This window comes from Arachis duranensis, chromosome 5 (assembly GCF_000817695.3).
Source record: "Arachis duranensis cultivar V14167 chromosome 5, aradu.V14167.gnm2.J7QH, whole genome shotgun sequence".
Lineage (NCBI taxonomy): Eukaryota > Viridiplantae > Streptophyta > Magnoliopsida > Fabales > Fabaceae > Arachis > Arachis duranensis.
Genome location: NC_029776.3, coordinates 24,629,267 through 24,650,050, shown reverse-complemented (window position 1 = coordinate 24,650,050; position 20,784 = coordinate 24,629,267). Strand labels below are relative to the sequence as shown.

At 37.4% G+C, this 20,784-nt stretch overlaps 1 protein-coding gene across 1 annotated transcript; it reads left to right on the top strand.

The window, feature by feature from the left end:
- The first annotated feature begins 11,522 nt into the window (after window positions 1–11,522).
- LOC107488696 (uncharacterized) lies at window positions 11,523–13,489 on the top strand. Its single transcript, XM_016109468.1, has 4 exons — window positions 11,523–11,930; window positions 11,985–12,786; window positions 12,879–13,245; window positions 13,306–13,489. Exons 1-4 carry the CDS (start codon window positions 11,523–11,525, stop codon window positions 13,487–13,489), a joined length of 1,761 nt encoding a protein of 586 aa, XP_015964954.1.
- The last annotated feature ends 7,295 nt before the right edge of the window (window positions 13,490–20,784 follow it).

Here is a 20,784-nt window from a genome sequence, read left to right as displayed (position 1 = left end):
AATAGGCAAGTTAATAGGATTGCTACTGTGGTAAATTTAGAAGAAAATGACAACCAAGGTTTAAGATTTGATAATGTCAATCAGAACGGTGGAGCAATTCCTAATTATGATGTTCATATGCCTAGACATGGTCAAAATGCTGATAATATGTTAGAAAGACTTAAGCAAAATAACTTCGGGGGGCATTATAATCTAGCATGAAATGTCGAACAAGTTTTAAACCGTTTGGGATTTAATGTTGGTTGCTTAAATAGGCCATATTTTGTGTCTGCTTTTCCTGAATGTGTCCAACAAGCAGAGCTCCCAAGGGGTTGAAAAATTCCAAAATCCCTTACAAAATTTTCTGGAAAAGAAAATGAGTCTACAGTAGAGCATATTGCTCGATATACTGTTGAAATTGGGGAAGTAGCTTCTAATGAATATCTCAAGATGAGATACTTTCCTTCTTCTTTAACAAAAAATGCATTTACATGGTTCTCCAACTTGAGACTAAATTCTATTCATTCTTAGGCACAGCTAGAAAGAAATTTTTATGATCAATTTTTCCGAGGTGAATTAAAAGTTAGTCTTATAGATTTATTCTCTGTCAAACGTGCAGAGGGAGAATCCATTGACACCTATTTGGCACGGTTTAGAAACATGAGAAATAAATGTTTTACTCCGATTCCAGAATCTGAAGTTGTCAAAATGGCTACTAATGGGCTAGAATTTGGAGTTAGGAAGAAACTTGTTAATCAACATACTTTAGATCTTTCTCAATTAGTTGAGAGAGTAAGACAAATAGAACAAATTAAGAAAGAAAAAGAAAATTTTAAAAAGGGTTCAAAAAAGGTTGCGTATGTTGATTGCTTTTCTGATAGAAGTGATTCAGATGAGAAAGAGATTTATATTGCCGAATTACGTGGGGGTCCTCCTTATGTATGCAAATCTTTGAAGCCTATTAAAGGAAAAGAAAAAGTTTCTTCTTATTCTAAAGTTGAAAATAAGACTTATTCTTTTGATATTTCTAAGGCAGATCAAATATTTGAGGTTTTATTAAAAGATAAGCAGCTTATTTTACCTGAAGGAAAAAAAATGCCTACAGCTGATGAAATAAAGAATAAGAAATTTTGTAAGTTTCATCAGGTATTTTTGCATACCACTAACAATTGCGTTTGTTTCAGGGACTTGATACAAAAAGCAATTGAGGATGGAAGATTGAAGTTTGAAGATAAAACTACTATGAAGGTGGACACTGAACCATTTGCTGCTGACTCAAATTATGTCGAGCCATTCAATTTGTCAGTCAGCATGGTAGAAGTTGATGCCACAATGGTTAGTGCTAAAGATAAAGACTTGAGAATCTTTGAGCAAGATAAGAAGCCAGTTTATCCTCGTCCTGGTGAGGATTTGTTAGATTTTTTGTTGAGAATTAAAGAATCTGACCGCACCATCGCCATGTGCCCAAAGTGCAATGTTGTTTTTGACAAGGAAGCTGCAAAAGAGTTTGAAAAGTACAAAGTTGAAGAGAAAGAAAAGGCTAAGTTGAGAAAGAAGATTTCTGAAAAAGAAAATGAAACTAACGAGCTAAAGAGGAAAATAGCCGAGGGAAAACAAAAGTTGGGCGGTCAAACTCCTTTGAACAAGTGCGTCAACAATACTGGGGTACAACCCGTCAACCAGAAGATGAAGACTGTGGTCATGATTGATGGAAAACCTGATGGATTTTCTCAAAAGACAAGAGTTCCTTCCACCAAAATTTCAAACAATAAATGGGTCCAAAATGTGAGAAATGTGCAGAATCAACCTACTACTTTTGCAAGAGGAAAAAACAAATGGGTGAAGCCTAGACCTTTCAAGCCCAGGTACTATGAGTCTCAGTTATGGAACATGAATCATGCACAAGACAGAGGTAGTATATATATTCCAAAGCCAATTTATTCTTGTTATAATCCTAACATGCAGCAGGTTTCTAATTATTCTCCTTGGCCAAATTGTCAAAATATTCCAAAATATTCTCCGTTTACAACTTTTGAGCAGAAGGAGAATATACCTGAGTATGTTCCTTTGGATCCATACAAGGGACACGGAGTAGATTTTCCTCCTTTGCCAACCATGGCCAAGTCTGTAGAAATAGGCAATTCTTCTAATCACCCTAAATGCAATAAAAATATCAAGAAGAATCTTGTTGGAAAGAGGGTAATGGTTGAAAACAAGGGAGAAAAGGATGAAGATTTAATTACTGATAATTTTGACACTGATTTTGATGACAGCTTAGAAGTAATATTTGGTGTTAAGCAACCTATAGATGTGGTGTCAATACTGCTTGAGGAGTATAGTCAAGTCCAGAAAGTAGAGTCATTAGAAGATGATTGTTATGATGTCTTCCTTGGAAGCGAATGCTTATTGCTAGATGACAATATGTGTGGTGGAGGATTATTTGAGAAGCCTACTGAAAATGATAAGGAACACTTGCGTCCACTGCATATCAAGGCTCGTGTTGATGGAAGGATAGTCATAAGATTTTGGTTGACGGAGGAGCTGCTGTTAATCTCATGCCTGAAAGAATGATGGGAAGACTTGGAAAAACTGAAAAAGATCTGATTAAAAGTAGCATTGGAGTAACAGATTTTAATGGAAAGACTTCTTCTGTTAGAGGTGTGGTTCTGCTGTCAATTGAGGTTGGTTCTGTCAATAGGCCAACTCTATTTGTTGTGGTTCCTTCAAAGGCTAGTTTTAACTTACTTTTGGGACGTGATTGGATTCATGGAATGGGCGCTATTCCATCCATTTTACATCAAAAATTGATTTTATGGAATGAAGATGGAGGAGTGGAAGAAGTTCTTGCTGACAACAGTACCTGTTACTATGATGAGATGCATGTGGAGTTCAGGATGTATAATCCTGGAGTCAAGCCGCTGACAGTTGACACCAATGCATTTAATCCTGAAAATATTGAGATGTGCAAAATAGATATGAATGGTTTTATTTTGGTCCCTAGGGCCGGGGCGAATACGGCCTCAGGAGAAACTTAGATGAGCTTGACGAGCCAACTGGCTCGGCTGTCAGCCTATATGGCAGACAAAGAAGGGTGCATTGACAGTGTACCTTATGATTGTATATATGATAATGGTCCTCTAGGTTTTGAAAAAAATAACACTGACACTGTAAAAAAGGTTGAAGTGCAGGATCCTTTGGAGGAAGTAGATATTGGTAACGGTGACTATCCTAGACCAACATATGTGAGCAAGATTCTGCCTGATGATTTCAAAAAAGAAATGGTGGAGATTTTGAAGGAATATTGAGACTGTTTTGCATGGGATTATGCAGAGATGCCAAGCTTGAGTTGTGAATTAGTAGAACATCAATTGCCATTGAAAGCCAATGTTAAACCCGTCAAGCAGCCACCAAGGAGATTTGCTCCTGAAGTCGTGCAGAAGATTAAAGAAGAGATTGAAAGACTTCTCAAGGCTAAGTTTATAAGAATAGCAAGGGAATTTTCTTGGTCTCTTGGTGCAGAAAAAAAGGGATTGAAATTGACAAAAATAAGGCAAAGGCTATCTTAGAGGCTCCTCCTCCAGCTAACAAAAAGCAACTGGAAGTATTTTTAGGGAAGGTCAATTACCTCAGAAGGTTCATTTCCAATCTGTCAGGAAAAACCAAGGTTTTTGCACCTCTAATCAAGTTGAAAAAAGAGGAAGAGTTTCAATGGAAAACAGAGCATCAAGAAGCTTTTGACAACATCAAGCAGTATTTGACTAATCCTCCTATTATGACACCTCCAAGGCACGGAGCACCTCTAAAACTTTACATGTCACCTTCTGAAGTAACAGTTGGTGGAATTCTGGCTCAAGAAGATGAGAATGGCAATGAAAGAGTGATTTATTATCTAAGTCATGTGCTAAATGATGTTGAAAGCCGTTATTCTCCAATTGAGAAACTTTGTTTAGCTTTATATTTTTCTTTTTTAAAACTTAAGTACTATTTAATTCCTAGGAATGTTTATGTAATTTCAAAGTTTGATGTTCTTAAATATATGTTGTCTTATCCAATATTGCATGGTAGACTAGGAAAATGGATTCTGGCCTTAACGGAATTTTCTTTACATTTTGTTCTTGCAAGAGCCGTTAAGGGTCAGGTTCTAGCTGATTTCCTGGTTGATCATCCTTGTATTGACATTGATGAGAGTTTACTGGGTTTCGTTGGTTTGGTGCCTTGGAAATTATATTTTGGCGGTTCATGCCATAAGGGTGGTGTTGGTATAGAAATTTTAATTATTTCTCCAAGTGGCAAGCCAAGTAAATTCTTCTTTGAATTGAATTATTCATGTTCCAACAATAAGGAAAAGTATGAAGCATTAATAATGGGATTGGAATTATTATTAGAAAGAGGAGTTAAAAATGTGGAAATTTTTGGAGATTCTCAGCTCGTAGTCCGTCAAGTATCACTTGAATATAGGTGTGTTAGTGAAAATTTAAGAAAGTATTTCAATGTGGCTACAGAGTTGTTGAGTAAATTTGATAATGTCATTGTAAGGCATGTTCCAAGGGAGTTAAATCAAGAAGCAAATGAATTAGCCCAAATTGCTTCAAGATATAAGATCAAGCCCTCAACACTAGAAAAATTGGTAAGGATAAAGGACATATTTATACCTTTGAGAGAAAGAGAAGTGTTGTCATTAGAAAAACTAGACCCAAAAGATTGGAGAGTATCAATTGTGGAATATTTAAAAAATCTAAGTCTTAATGTCGATAGAAAACTTAAATATAGGGCTCAAAGTTATGTTCTAATAAGTAATGTCTTATTTAAGAAATCTGTTGATGGAAACCTCTTGATATGTTTGGGAGAAAAAGAAGCGTATTTGGCTCTTGCCGAAGTACACAAAGGAATTTGTGGTGCCCATCAATCAGGGGAAAAAATAAAATGAGTGATAAATAGGAGAAGATTGTATTGGCCAACTATTCAAAGAGATTGTATGAATTATGTCGGGTCCTGTGAAGAATGCCAAAAACATGGAAGCCTTCAACATATTCTAGCGTCAGAACTGCATGTTATAATTAAGCCATGGCCATTTAGAAGTTGGGCTCTAGATCTTATCGGACAGATTCACCCACCTTCTTCTAAAGGTCATAAGTTCATTTTGGTTGGTGTTGATTATTTTTCTAAATGGGTAGAGGCTATCCCTCTGAGGAAGGTGACTCACGATGAAATAATAAATTTTATTGAGGAGCATATTGTGCATAGGTTTGGAATTCCTCAGTCAATTACCACTGATCAAGGAACCATATTTATTGGGAAAAAGGTCATGGAATATGCCAAATCTAGGAATATAAAAATGCTTTCTTCTACACCATATTATGCCCAAGCCAATGGATAAGTGGAGGCAGCGAATAAAATTTTAATTGCATTAATTAAAAAACACATTGGAAGGCAGCCAAGAAATTGGCACCAAACTCTCAGTCGAGTTCTTTGGGCTTATCGAAATTCTCCAAGAGGTTCTACTAGAACCAACCCCGTATAAGTTAGTTTACGGTCATGATGCGGTGTTGCCAATTGATATTAATCTGCAAAGTATAAGGGTGGCTAGACAAGACGAGATACCTGTAGTAGATTATTGGAATTCTTTGCATAATGAGCTCAATGAACTAGATGACGAAAGGTTGAGAGCTTTAGAGCGGGTGATTCGACAAAAAGAGATTATGTCAAAATCATACAACCGACGTGTTAAAGCAAAGACATTTGCAGTTGGAGATTTAGTGTGGAAAACAATTTTGCCTATAGAAAAAAGTCAAAAACTTATGGTAAGTGGTCTCCAACTTGGGAAGGACCTTATGTAGTTGACAAAGTTTATTCTGGAAATGCCTATAAGATTATTGAAATCGGATCAGGAAGAAGAATTCCTTCAATAAATGACAAATATTTAAAGGTATATAGGCCAGGCATACATGAGATAAACATTCCACATGTTTAAGGACACGAAAATATCCAGTTGAAGTGTCCAAAGAAAGAAAAATAGCAAGTGTCCAAGCTCCAAAATAAGGATAGAGTGCATTCAAAAGCGAAAAATAAACAAAATTCTAAAGGTTCAAAAAGTGAAGATTGCAGACACATATTAAAATCACAAAGGTTCACACAAGAAATGCAAGACTAGGTTTCAAAGATCTCCATCAAGCAAATAACTTTAGCTTGGAGAGCGGTTTGGAAGTTCCTGACTTCTTTGGCAGCTTCCTGTGAGGAGGGCATCTTCTCTGCAAGTGACTGTAAAACTGCATTGCTACTGTCAAGCATGCTACTTGCTTTGGCAAATTGAGCCTCATTTTTTATCAAAGCAGCGTCCAGCCTACTTTTTGCTCCTCTTTTGATAGGAAACTATTGTTCTAAGTCTCGAATCTCCTCAGATAGCTCATGAGCCCGATCTTTAGCTTTTGTAATATGGGCAGCCAGGGTAGCTTTGACAGCCTCAAAAGAGGATGTGTCTTATTTCAATTTAGAAACAGATTCAGTTAATTGTTGACACGATCAGATGGCTGCTTGAGAATCTGGAAATTTGGCATAAAGATTCTCATAAACTTTTCGCAAGTGAGCCAACAAAGGATCAACAGTCTCAGGATGTGGTGTAGTTGAAAAAATTTGAAGAATATCAGAAAGCTGAGCCTTAAACTGCGGATTCGTAGCAAGTGTCAAAACAGGTTTGGATAGAATGACATTGAGTTATTGGCTTAATGGAAGCAGGATGGAATTGTCAACAATCTTGGTTGTGGGAGGTGTAATATGGGGCTGCTCTGTTGAAGGGTGACTTTGAATGGTAAAACAAGATTCAACTATGGCCTTCTGTGTATCCATGCTACATGCATATGCTTCATTTAGACTTTCTAAATCAGCCAATAAATCATTCACCACATTAGGGGGTTTGATCATGGATAAAAGTGATGGGTATTTATTTTTCTGACCGCTCACTTGGGAGGATTTCAGAATTTTGAAGCTAGACAAAAATGCAAAAGCAAATGTTAACATAAAAATAAAGAAGATACAAGAAAGAGATACCAACCATCAGGTTAAATGACATGTCATACCTTATTTGCATTGGTTTTGGGTATAGGCTTATTAGATGTGGCATCCATCATATTTTCAGTATTAGGCACGATCAAAGAAATGGTAGGAGTCATAGTGACCTAAATCAAAAAGTGAAATGAGGACAAAGGTAATAAAAAGGGGACTCAGCATGAGAAGTATCATCACTATGTAAGTTCTTTAAGATGATGTTATTTCAATGTGAAAATATATAAAAATACCTGAGAAGTAAGCCGGTCACTGGGGCTAAGAGCATTGACATCTTCTTCCGAAGAGAATTTACTGACTGATTCATCACTTGACGAAGTGTTCTCGTTGTCCCTTTTATTGTGTTGAGAGATTACCAGTCCATCAAGATTGTCATTGGATGTATTTGATGTGTCATTCTTATCATTACTACTTGAAGATATTGAAACTTCAATGGGTTCAAGTCTTCTTTTTATCCGGCGGTTTGAAGTTTGAACAATTAAAATTATATTTCTTTTTTTTTCTAAAAGCTTATTAGAAGACTTTCTCAAAAGAGGATTTGAATAATAATAAAATAGCAAATAGTTTAGTGGTAATTACCCTTTCTTGCTCTTCTCACTTGTTGCATTACAAGAACAGTGGTCATCCTTTGACAGCAAGTACTGAAAGCAACTTCAATAGAGGAGTAATAGTTTTTTCACCAAGAAAAGAATGTTCTTCAGAATAAGATTCAAGTACTCATAGTCATAAATAATACAAGGAATACTTTGCATGCCATTTTTGGAGTTAGGGTTCTTCACAATCATTAATAGAAAAGAAAAGATAAAGATGGAGCAGTAAAATCTTACTTGAAATATTGGAAAAATTAGGTATAATCAAACCCTTGTGAACAAAGAAAGCCAATCATAATAAATAAAATTTGAGAGAGTACATGGGGATACAGAGTTAAAGAAAAAATTTAACACTAGCGTATTATTTTTCTCACATGAACCACAAGAAGATAAGAGGACTGAGTGATTTCACTTTTTGTTTAGCCAATTTAAATAAATAAACAAAATAACAAAGAAAAAGGAAAAGAGTACAATACTCTTATGTACTTTTTAAATAGTATTCCAAAACTTCATCCTTATCAACATTTATTGTTATCATTTATATAAATAAATAAATAAATAAATAAATAAATAAACATATGTTTGTATATTCTTCTATTATTATTATAAACAACAAAATTTTTTCACTTTATGACTTCTGTTAGACGAAATATTATTTTTATAAGAAAATTATAAAAAGAAATAATTAATTATTTGGTAATGTTCCTATATATAATATTTATATCTATTTTAAATTAAATTAGATCATTTGATAGTTAGTTATTTATTTAAATTTTGAAATTAACATCAAGCAAGAAGTGCGGAACAGTTACAAGAAATTCAAATTTTCTGCAAGTGGTGTAAAAATGGTAACTGTTAAATGATATTAGGCTAGTTTATAAATAGAGCTTTAGGAAAATATTATAATTAGTTCAGTTCTTCTTGAAAAACACTTAGAAACCCAAAAACGCTCTCAGTCCAGTACAATTGGAAATCTTAAGTAATTCTTCTGAACTCAAATATTTGTACTTTGTTTTCTTTCGGTTTTTATTAATAAAATTCGTCTCCTTTTACGTCTTTTTCTCTTTTACGTTCATGTTTCTTCCTTCATCTTCTTTTTAATTTCCTGTTTGTTTTAATTTCTGCATTTTACTTTGCCTCCGGCACCTTGCATGTTTTCTTTTCATTTTTAATTTTACTTTCGAAACTACAATTGAGACCTTGAGACACCCACAAAAAAAGTCGTTTCTGCTTCTTAAATTGAGATTGTGAAACAAAACTCAAAAATTATTGATTTATTTATGTTAAATGTAACAAAAATTTGAATAAAACACTATCCAAATATCTTTTGTATCTCCTAAATTAGTAAATTCATAATATCAATAGAAAAATTATTTAGTGATTTAGGAATATGAAAAAACAAAAAATCAAAACAACCATTAATAACTTTTACCCTCAAATGTTATAATTTGTTCTGATAAGCAAAATATTTCAAACGCTTTTAATGATAATTTTTAAAATATATAATTGAATAGCTATATAAAAATTTTATATAAGAACGACTACTCATTTCTAATTAATTTTATACCGTCATCATCACGTAGGCAATATTTATACTAAACAAATAAAAATAACACTTTCAAATAGAAAAATAAAATTATTGATTAATTGATATTTATTAAAATACGATTATATTACGTGTACATTAAAATTAGTTAATAAAATCTGTTATTAATATAAAATATATATTAAAAATAAATTAAACTATACATATATTTATATATAAATACATTAATAACTGATTTTAATATACGAATAATATTTTTAATTAAAATAATACCTTCTACGATAAAAAAATATCATCTGCTTTTATTAGATATCTATAATAAATTTTCTTCCCTTGTGTTACTTACCAATAGCCCGCACAACAAAATTATTGAGCATCCGCCAGATATCTACATTTGGACATTTGGTGATATGACCAAAATAGGTTAGATCATAATGAATTTAATAAAGCAATAACTAGATTGTACTCTGTGTTATTGCTTGTACTAGTATTTAGGGTATGTAAATATACTAAGATCATATATTACGAATACTATAATATGAATATATTTATTTTTATTGAACTGAATTAAATTATTAATTAATTTAAATTATATCTATTTAAATTTTAAATTTTAAATTTATACAAATTTTAAATTTTTTTAGTGTAATTCGAATTATTCTGAGTCAACCTGCATGCATAATTTAAATCAAGTAGGTTCGAATTACATACGAATTTTGGCTGTATATTTTGAATTAATCAACTTTAAATTACTGTTAATTTGTAATTTAAATTAGTTTGATTTAAATTACATAAAAACACGTTTTTGGTTGATCCATGTTACGTTTTTGGCTTTGATTGAATCATATAATTTTTTTTCACACTGGTTTAATAATGTAATTTTCCCGAGTATACAATCACATAATATAATACTATCCAAAGTATAATATCAACGTATCAAAAGATTTTGCACATGTATTAAATAATTTTAAAATTTAAAATTATTAATTTTTTTAATTTAAAAAATTTAAGTCATTAATTTTTTTCAAATCAAATGTTTAATTAACCATATAAGTACAAGATTATAAATATGTAAATATTATGTTTAAATCATTACCATTATACGCTGTATGTCGGATACACTAATATTAAATCCATTATACTTATATCTTGGATTTTTTTTAATTTATCATATTTCGAGTACTGTGTATCCGATTTATGTTTTTAATAATTTTTTTGGCACAATATCCAAAATATATAATTTGTATTTAATATCTTAAAGTATCTGTAATTATACATTTTAATAAATATTATATTTATTTAATTTAAATAAAAAACTCAAAAAAAGAGAGTATGTGCATTTAATTGGCATTTATTGATATTAAATGACTCTTTATATTTATTAATGGAGTAATAATATTAATCGATTTTAAAAATATTTTTAGTCAAACACTTTGTCTTTGAAAAAAAATTAAGTAGCAAATTAATTCTTAAAAATTATTTTCATTAAATAATACATTTTTTAAATTAATATTGTTGTCAGCGAATAACATCATTTGTTTACATACAGCGGTAACTAGTTATGTAGCCATCTATATATTTATCTATTTATATTTTATAAAAGTTTATGTGAAATTATTAATATTCTATACAATAAATTTTAGTTATTTTATTTTTTTTAATGATATCATATCAGCATTTTTAAACACATGATAACATATGAGAATTAACCATATCTTTAAGAAAAAGAATAAAAAAAATAAAAAAATTCTTACCTATAATTATTATTCAATTGAAATATAAATTATTAATTGAATGCAATAAATATATACATTAAAAATATCATAATAATTATAGTTATAAAAAAATTCCGTTACAAATATTCAAATTTTAAATAATTTAGCATATATGTACACATATGGTATAAGAGGTTTTTTTATATAAATAAACATTGGAAATACATTAATTCTAGGAATACGCATGACTTAAATTAATGACTGAAATACGCATGGCCAACTCAACCTCGCCGGGCACGAAATGGAGTTCCATACCAAATCGCAAGTGGCGCCCACGAAATGGAAGAAACTGAAGTACAGTCCATATCAGCTGTGTCGGGCACGAAATGGGGGAGTAGCCATTTTATGGCTGGCACCCACGAAATGGACATTCCAAGGGGGCGGGCACGAATTGGTGCACCTCAGGTGTACCGGCCACGAATTGATTCCATAATTTTCCTATATAAACGTTCGTGGATCAACGGCGAAAGGAACCATTATCACTCTCTTCTCACACTCCAAACTAGCCCCCAACCTCTGCACCCTCATTCTTTCGTTAAAATTTCCAAGTAGTAATATTGGTCTGCTATTTGTATGGCTGCGGAGAATGTTTACATGATTATATATCCTAATGGAGAAATTTCTCTTACAGCCGAAGGTATTACATTCGTTTGCGACGATCCATTGTGGATAATGATTCCACCACAAACATCGTTGCAAGATTTGAAGAATCTGATTCTGATGCATACCGGAATGGTTGGAAAAAAGGAAATTACGAAGCTGACCTACAGAATACCGGTTGCAGTGGCCAACTCGTTTTCGTATCAGAAAATGCAGATAAAAGCTGATCAGCATGTGTCGATGATGTTTTCTTATCATCGAAGCATAGGAAGCATCTATTCGTTGGAGCTTTGTCTGAATTTTCAGGACATTGGTGGAAGCTCGTCCAGTTCGAATAACGTGGAGGGTGTCAGAAATCGACCAGCGGATGATTTTGGTTTGGTTCGGGATACCAGTAGGGCCCCAAGTCCAAGCTTCAATGCATTCGTTCCGTAGGTACAAAATGTATCTATTCGTGAAGCACGCCCCGCCTCTTTTACACATCTTGGGGTCGATAGGGTTTCAGAGGCTGCTAATGCATATACGTCTGACGAGGATGAGATTGAAGATTTCAGCGGTGATGATCCAGAAGTAGTTCCAGAGACTCAGCCTCTGCATGGCAATGCTGTTCCTTCAACACGAGTCGAACCTGAAGGTGGTGGTGTATCTTCCTCCACACCGGCACACTACCTATCCTTAAATCTGGGAGCAATGCATTCGACTAACGCAGAGGAAAGACCGAGCAGCTACCCTTTGTCAGGGGAGATGGAGCTCGAGATTGGGTTGAAATTTCTTAACCGCAAGACAGCGATGCTAGCAGTTAAAAACTACAACATCCGTAAGAGTGCAGAATATAAGGTTGTAGAGTCAGACCAAAGTAGGTATGTCTGTCGATGCAAGCATTTCGGGGATCAATGTCGTTGGATGGTACGGGTTGCAAAGACAAGGTCTTGTAGATTTTGGGAAATCCGAAAGTACAAAGGGCCTCACAGTTGCTTGGCAAGTACAATGTCTCAAGACCACGCTCAACTCGATAGCAACGTCATCTGCCAGCACATACTTCCCATGGTGCATGCTGATGCGACGATTTGTGTAAAGGTGTTGCAAGGATCAGTTGAGTTAGCGTACGGTTACAAGGTGTCTTACAAGAAGGTGTGGCACGCGAAGCAGAAAGCAATCGCAAGGATCTATGGTGATTGGGACGAATCGTATGACCAGCTGCGTAGATACCTCAATGCTCTGCAAGCATTCGTCCCAGGTATTACATATATTTTATTATGGAAAGGTATTTGATATTTAATTTCCGTTATTTCGTTTACATGTTTTGCTAAGTAATCATTTTTGCACCAGGGACAATTGTTGACCTCCGAACCCGGCCGTACTATGTCGGGAACACACTAGACCGTGGTTGTGTCATGTTTCACCAGGTTTTCTGGTCATTCCCTTCCTGTATTGAAGCTTTCAGGCACTGTAAGCCGCTGGTCTCAGTGGACGGAACACACCTGTATGGTAAGTACGCAGGCACCCTTCTCATGGGCATTGCACAGGACGGGAATAATAACATTCTACCCGTCGCTTTCGCACTTGTCGAAAGAGAGAACACAGATTCATGGTACTTCTTCCTAACCAATTTGAGGAGGCATGTCGCAACTCAGCTGGGAGTTCTACTTATATCCGACAGGCATGCGGCAATAAAGGCCGCATTGGAACGTGACGGGTGTGGCTGGGAACACAATGTGTACTGTGTATGACATATTGCCTCCAACTTTGCCACTAGTTTCAAGAGTAAGGAAGCCAAGAGACACCTTGTTAATGCGGCATATTCGAAGACGCAAGAGCAGTCGCGGTCCTACCTGGAGCTAATCAGTAGCGAGGATCCGATAACATCACCACAGATGATGGAGTGGATCCGAAGGCTAGAGCCACCCAAATGGCTACAACACCTAGATGAGGGACGATGACGTTAACATGACGACGAATCTCTTTGAGTGTGTCAACTCTGTCCTCAAGGGCACTAGAAATCTACCAGTTTGTGCAATTGTGAAGTCCACTTACCATCGCCTGAATGAGTTATTCGTCATGAAGGGTCGGCAAGCACAAGCGCAAATTGCAAGTGGTCAGGTGTTCTCACAGTTCTTGCAGAAAGCCCTACTTGCGAATCGTGAGGGGATTCCCCAGATGTTGGTGACGTCATACGATAGAGCTACCACTATATTCACAGTCGACGAGATAGCTGCTGCTGGAGTGCAGTCACGGTTCCGAGTTAATCTCCGTGACCGCAGATGTGATTGTGGTTACTTCCAGGCGTTGCATTATCCTTGTGCACATGCTCTGGCAACGTGTGCATATGCGAGATTGGACTGGCAAGAGTACGTCGATTTAGTGTACCGCGTTGAGAGCGTGTTTCGGGTCTATCAAATGGAATTTCAGCCCATGCCCGATGAGTAGATGTGGCCCCCTACAGAAGGACAACATATCCAGCCCAACCCCCTCCTACGACGTACAATGGAAGGCCGTCCGGTATCTACTAGGATTCAGAATGAAATGGATGAGGTTGAGCCAGGACCAGGGAAAAGGTGCGGCCTATGCAGGCAACCAGGACATACCAGGCGACATTGTCAGCATGCTTCTGCCACATAAGTTTCAACAAATGAAATCTAATATATTTTTTTGTGTGTTTCTGTTTCGCTGTACTGCAAAAGACCCCAATATTTGGTCTATTGTTATTTAAACCCCTTCATGTTGTTGTTTCTTTCACATTTACATTCTCGTTTTGGTTTAACGATAATAACATGCAAGGATATCATTACTAATATTAATCGTGCGTACAAGGAAGAAATAACGTAAATCCATAGTAGCTAAAAGTAGCGAAATAGCACATCCACTACAAACAAATAACACTACAGGACATAAACCTTAAATAACATACGAAATAGCATATGTAAAATCCTAGGAATAACTGACAATAATACTAAACAGTAAAACAAACAAGTAACACAAACTAGCATAAGACTAAGGGTGCTCGTGACCCAATCTGCCGCCGGTGCCACACGAAAGGGCTCAAGTCTCTCGGTGGGGACGAGCAGCAGGTCCCTCAACCTCGTCTGGTGTACCATCAGCCCCTGTGTAAGAAAGACGTCGGCCAGGCATCTGCATGGCGTCATATGGTCGAAGTGCAGAACCGGCTGTGTCACCAAGAGAAGCGGATCTCATCCCCGCATAGGCAGGCTGTGTGTACGTGTCGGAGCGAGGCAGGGTGAGTGCAAGATCTGTGGGTGTGTGTGGGGATGACTGTTGAGGAATAAAATGGTCCAACCCATCGAATAATGAAGAGAAATTTGTCCACCCAACTCTGTCCATAGAATCAATCAAGTCCTGCGTACCTCCCTGGGATGAACCACCGACCTCGTAGCTACTTTGATATGGCATAAACTGCTGAATGGAAGAAGGATGGGGGGGTGCTGCAGGTCCAACAGGTTGCAGGTAGTAGTAGTCCCCTGCGACTGGAGGAGCCTCTCGGGGAATATGGTGTTCGATGTCTGGCTCAAAACTGGGTCGGTCTTGTTCTGGCAACTGTTGCTCATCATCCCCATGGTCACCATGACCATCAACTCTGCCTCTGCGGGAGCGACGGCGCCGATGGTCTCGGGGAATGGGAGGCAAATTAATCACAGGGCCTCTTCCGTACTCTGCCGGCGCATCTGCGGGGACAATGTCACCACGCGGGTCATGCAATGCATCAGGGGTGAACAAAAACCTCCTGGTTCTCTCAGAGTATCACCTATAGTAATCATGGCTGGGACGCAACGTATCTGCATGATCAATCCGCAGTCGGTATGCATCCGTGCGCCGTTTGCCCCATACCTTAAACCATTCGGATAGTCGAATCGGCCACCAACCGTCATCATTACGGGCTGATTGTCGATGGAACGTATCAATATTAAGCGGTGGGTTCGGAGGTCCTTGCTTTCCCCCAAACTGTCGCAACACACGGTCAACATTTAGGACCTTAATCCACCTGAAAAATATTAGAGGCACAACGGCACTATAGAAATCTCCATGTAGGTGGCCGACGAATTCTGCGGGAACTCTAGACAGAATCCGGGGGTCCATGTACGGTTGCCAAAGAAACTGAAAAGAAAAAGGAACGCCATCACTACAGTCACATAGGCTGGTATTGAATACATATTAATAACAACGGGCACCTACCTCGTCCACTTGCAGATTATCCAAGCGCAGACGGTGCCTAAGTAGGCGCTGCTCAGCATAGTCATTCTTTCCTTTTTTTCCTACCCACCTGTTGGGGAACAACAAAGTTAATATAAAAAAAGATATTTCCAACATGAAAGGATACTTGATAAAAATCACTAACTGTGAAGACTAAAAAAGATACCTCGTGGCTAAAGGAAAACTGAACGCTGTTGTCACATCCGGGGCCCAGAACGGTAATCTATAGTATATCCACGACATGAGCAAGGTATGACACCCGGCCATACCCTTAACACTGTAATCTATTGCGAGGCACATAGAACGATATAACCAACAGAGGACAACACTACCCCAACTGTACATACCTATGGCATCAAAGTCAGCCAGTAAAGGCAGATATCGAACATGGACTGTATTGTTGGCCTTGTCAGGGAGAAGCACACCTCCCAACAAGTAAAGTATGTAAGAACGTGCATACTGCATGAGACCATTATCATCTAAGTCTAGCGGCATCTGCTGAAGACGAGTTCTGAGCCACTTCAACTTGATGTTGTACTTCGTTGTCCCTACGTGGCCGGGGGGAACCTCACCTAGAAGTTCATGACACCATTCCCAAATATCTCTCTGATGAAACTTACTCCATGACCTCAACGTACCACTAACAGGCTGACCATCAACAGGTAAACCTAGCTGCATGGCTACATCCTCTAGAGTTATGGTACACTCACCCTAAGGCAGATGAAACGTATGCGTCTCCGGACGCCACCGTTCCACAAAGGCACTAATAAGTGGATTGTCGTACTCGAAGCGCTTGATCAAAGAGGCATGATAAAATCCGGTATGTCTCAAATAAGGGTCAAGCCTCTCCCGCCTAATTTCCATGGTTGGATCCCCAGGCTTTAACGTGAAAACATCAACGAGCGTGCCATGAGGAGTAAGAACACGTGTGGGCTACAACATAAGAAGCCAAGAAATACAACACTTAGAAATACTCTAAAAAAAGGTTAATAACAAAAAAATATTACTAATAGTCCCTAACAATAGCAATCGGATTACTGGCATAAACAGACCTTCTGGAATAAATTTGCCGCTATATGATGTTCGTCTAGCCGGTTGAAGTTCTCCTCCACGTTCACCCCACTCATATTAACTTAATTTTTTTTATTATAAAAGTCACAACCAAAACCTCACCTACTCTCAGCTTTCATTTACCTTGCCTGCCCACTTTTTTATTTTCTACCCCACCTTCAAAGTTAACCGTGTATGAAAGCTATCCCCACCCCCCTTTTATACCAATCGTGGCTCCCTTTCCAGCTGTCCCCTGCCACCCAACACAGCCAATGCATGTGAGCTTGGTGCTGCTGCCGTTTTGACCACCCAATTCATGGGCGCCAGGAACGAGAAACCCAATTCGTGGCCGCCGCTTGCTAATTGGCCCAACTCGTGGCCGCCGCATGCTAAATGGCCCAATTCGTGGGCGGTGGACTTGAGTTTAGCCATTTCGTGGTCGCCGTCATTGATGTGCCTCATCTCCTTTCCGCCAGCCACAAAATGAAAAAGCCTGCTGCTCTTCCCTGCATTTCGTGGGCGCCACTTGCGATTTGGTATGGAACTCCATTTCGTGGCCGGCGAGGTTGAGTTGGCCATGCGTATTTCAGTCATTAATTTAAGCCATGCGTATTCCGGGAATTAATATTTTTCCAATGTTTATTTATATAAAAAAACCTGGTATAAGACTCTTACTATTATACTATCGTTACAAGAAAAATGTTGAGTACCATCAGATTTAGCATCGGATGTTAGCGGCGAATTTTTCATTGGATTTGGCAATAAATTCGTCATCCTAAAATATTACCGTCGAAATTGATGTTCCGACGATAACGTCGACGGTAATGTTTGAAGGGAAAAAATAAATTTTGGCGAGCTCATTACCATTGGATTTACCTGCGACGGTAACCTTGTTTAATGAAATGTTGCGTTTTGGGTACACGGAAAATATCACCGTCAGATTTTTTCGACAATAAATCCAATAGTAATCGTGCCCTTAACCAAAGAACGAACTGTAGTCTCCCCCATTTCGAATTTCTCCCATCTCTCTCTTCATCATCACCCCCTCTCTCTCATCACTGCCTCTACCTCTATTCTCTGCCCATTCCCGTTGCCGCCGCTGCCGCTCCACCGTTCTCAGCGAGCCAGAACTTCTGCCGTCGGCCATGCTCAACGCTTTACGTGGATTTGGCGAAGCAGAACCTCCACCGCTGCAACCCCCACCTCCACCGTTGTTCTATTTTTCTTGCTCTGAGGTTGGTTTTGAAATTTTGTGAATTTTTCTATTAATCTTTTCTCTTTTAAATTCATTATGGTTTAATTAGATTTTAATTTTTCGTTAGTAATTTAATTTAGTTAAACTATTTTTTGCTATTAGGTTGATTTACAGTAAAATTAGAATTTTTTTATTAAGATTTCTCTTGGTTCATAGGTAATTAAGCATGCTACTGTGATTCTTGGGTTTGTAATTTGAACTTATTTAAGATTCATTGACTAATATTCTGCTGAACACTGCAATATAATATTAAATTTTGTGAGTTGATGTTGAAAGAATGCTCGTGAGTTCTATTTTGTGTTGCTTATGTTTTTCACGCCAAGTGTTCGATGATATAAATTTTTGTGTTGGTGTTATTATAACATATAATGACTTATATACCACTTTAAGAATAATCTATACTTTCTCTTATGAATTATACCTTGTTATAAATGTAATAGGGTGAAAAATATTGTTTGAAGAGCAAAAAATAATAGCCTGGTATTATTTAAGATTAATATTTATAAATATTATATGGTTGTTAGTGCTATTTTGTGTTTTTTGTGTTTCTGCACGTCAAATGTTCAATGATATGAATTTCTGTGTTAGTATTATTATAATTTATTGTTCATTTGTTGTTCTGATTGATATGCTATTTTTAGATATCATGACTGGTAGAGGTCTGCCGGATCAGGCTGCTGGTCGTGGTCATGGTAGAAGGAAGGCTTCTTCTGGTACCGCCGGAAATTCTGGATCCTCTCCCTATACTCTGACCATCCCGGTGACGTCATAGGTTGCGGGATTAGCGGACCAGCAGTTAATCATGGTCCCTAACCCCAATTACGTGCCTCCGTCTACGGTGACGATGCCGCCTCCTATCGCTCAGCAGTCCGTTGCCACGACAACTCTGCCTCTAGTGATGGAAGCTGCGGCCCCGGAGTCCTGTTACAAAAGTGAGGCAGCTGATACCCCTCCACGCCCTCCCATTGTGTGATTGACCATTTGGCCTTATGGCAGCATGGGGTAAGTATCACTTTGAGTTTTATATATTTTTTATTATTGTTATTGCTGAAAGTTCAATTCCTGGTTATTTATTCTTATTTAGTGGATTTAAGTTTGATTGTCTGAAAGTGTTTCCTGTTTTTAGATTATAGAATTGCTGAAAGTTTAATTCCTGGTTATTTATTTTTGTTTAGTGGATTTAGGTTGCATTACTTGAATGTGTTTCCTATTTCATTGATTATGGAATTGCTGAAAGTTCAGTTCCTAGATATTGATTCTTGTTTAGTAGATTTAGGTTTCATTGCCTAAATGTGTTTCCTATTTCGTTGATTGTAGAATTACTGAAAGTTCAGTTTCTGGTTATTGATTCTTGTTTAGTGGATTTAAGCTTCATTGCTTGAATGTGTTTCCTATTTCATTTATTGTGGCTCATTCTAGTTATAGATGAAACTCTGCCGAAATTTCTATAAAAATCTCTATGTATTATGATTTGTCTGTGGATTGTTGATAAGTTCGCGTCGAACAACAATGCATGTAATAAGGAGATGACTAACGTCATCAAGCTAATGTACGACCACCTCTAGCCTAGCTACAAGAAGATCCCCGCTGAGACCAGACAACGATGGTTTGAGTAATTGAGTTACGGGTGGTAACTATTTTTTTTTTTAAGATTCAAACCTTTTTTTATAGTTTATATCATTTGTTTTACGTAACTAATTTAAAAGCTTCTTTGTGCAGCTGCTCTTTCTATGGGACGTTGAGCACAACATTACCATTAGGAAGATATTCGACCATAGAATAGGTCGGCGGCACCAGAAGATGCTAGATGATGTTCGTCAGAGACGGAACCACCTAACGACCTGGCTCCAACCGGATATAAAGAAGCCTCTGTTAGTTCATTGGGAGACCGATGAGGGGTTCATGCATCAACATCTCACCAATAGAGCTAACAGAACATCGGCCATGTAGTCCAAGTATACCAGCGGCTCAGCAATCTTCATGAAGACTAAGGTCAGGCTGGTATATAGTGTCTTTAATTTTGTTAATAACTTAGTTATATTCTTTTAAGTATCATTACTAGGCATCCTAATCATATTGTTTCAATGCAACATGTGTAGTCGAAGTAGTTGAATCGCGAGGCGACATTGGCAGAGATGTTCAAGCACACCCACATGCTAAAGGAGAACAAAGAGATATTTGCTAATAAGCAGTCTAAGGACCATTATGTGAGTTAACATTACATCTGATCCTCTGCTATAAAATTATTAGAGATTAACTGTATATTTGTCGTACTAATCACAATAACTTGTGCTACACAAGAGTCCTATATACATAGACTAGAGGTCGCGACTCAGCAGTCTCAGCAAAGTGGGGAGGACGCTGCCGATGGCTCTACAGCTTCAGTCGTCGATCCTGATGCAGTTGGCACGAGATCACCTCACCGCCGTATAAGAACCCTGTATACGGGCTGCGATCATTCTCCACCAGCAGCTTTTGCACTTCCACATTGAGGCCATCGTTAGGCTCTGCCACCAGTCAAGCCATCGATCCCAAGGAAGGCATGAATTTGAGACTGCAGGTACAGGAGCTCTAGTGCAGCCTTCACGAGTAGGCTCAAGAGTTGAACGATTATCAGAAGAAGTATCAGTAGATCCCCACCCGTGTGACATCTACGGATGAGCTTAGGCTTGAATGGAGGGAGTTGTTGGAGCGACTTCAACATATGGAAGCTCAGATGAAGGT

Excerpts from the sequence above, each read along its gene's own strand:
- LOC107488696 (XM_016109468.1), top strand. The coding sequence starts at position 11,523 with ATGGCTGCGGAGAATGTTTACATGATTATATATCCTAATGGAGAAATT. Across the intron at positions 11,931-11,984 it reads CAGCGGATGATTTTGGTTTG|GTACAAAATGTATCTATTCG; the intron begins GTTCGGGATACC and ends TTCGTTCCGTAG. Across the intron at positions 13,246-13,305 it reads GCCGCATTGGAACGTGACGG|TTTCAAGAGTAAGGAAGCCA; the intron begins GTGTGGCTGGGA and ends CTTTGCCACTAG.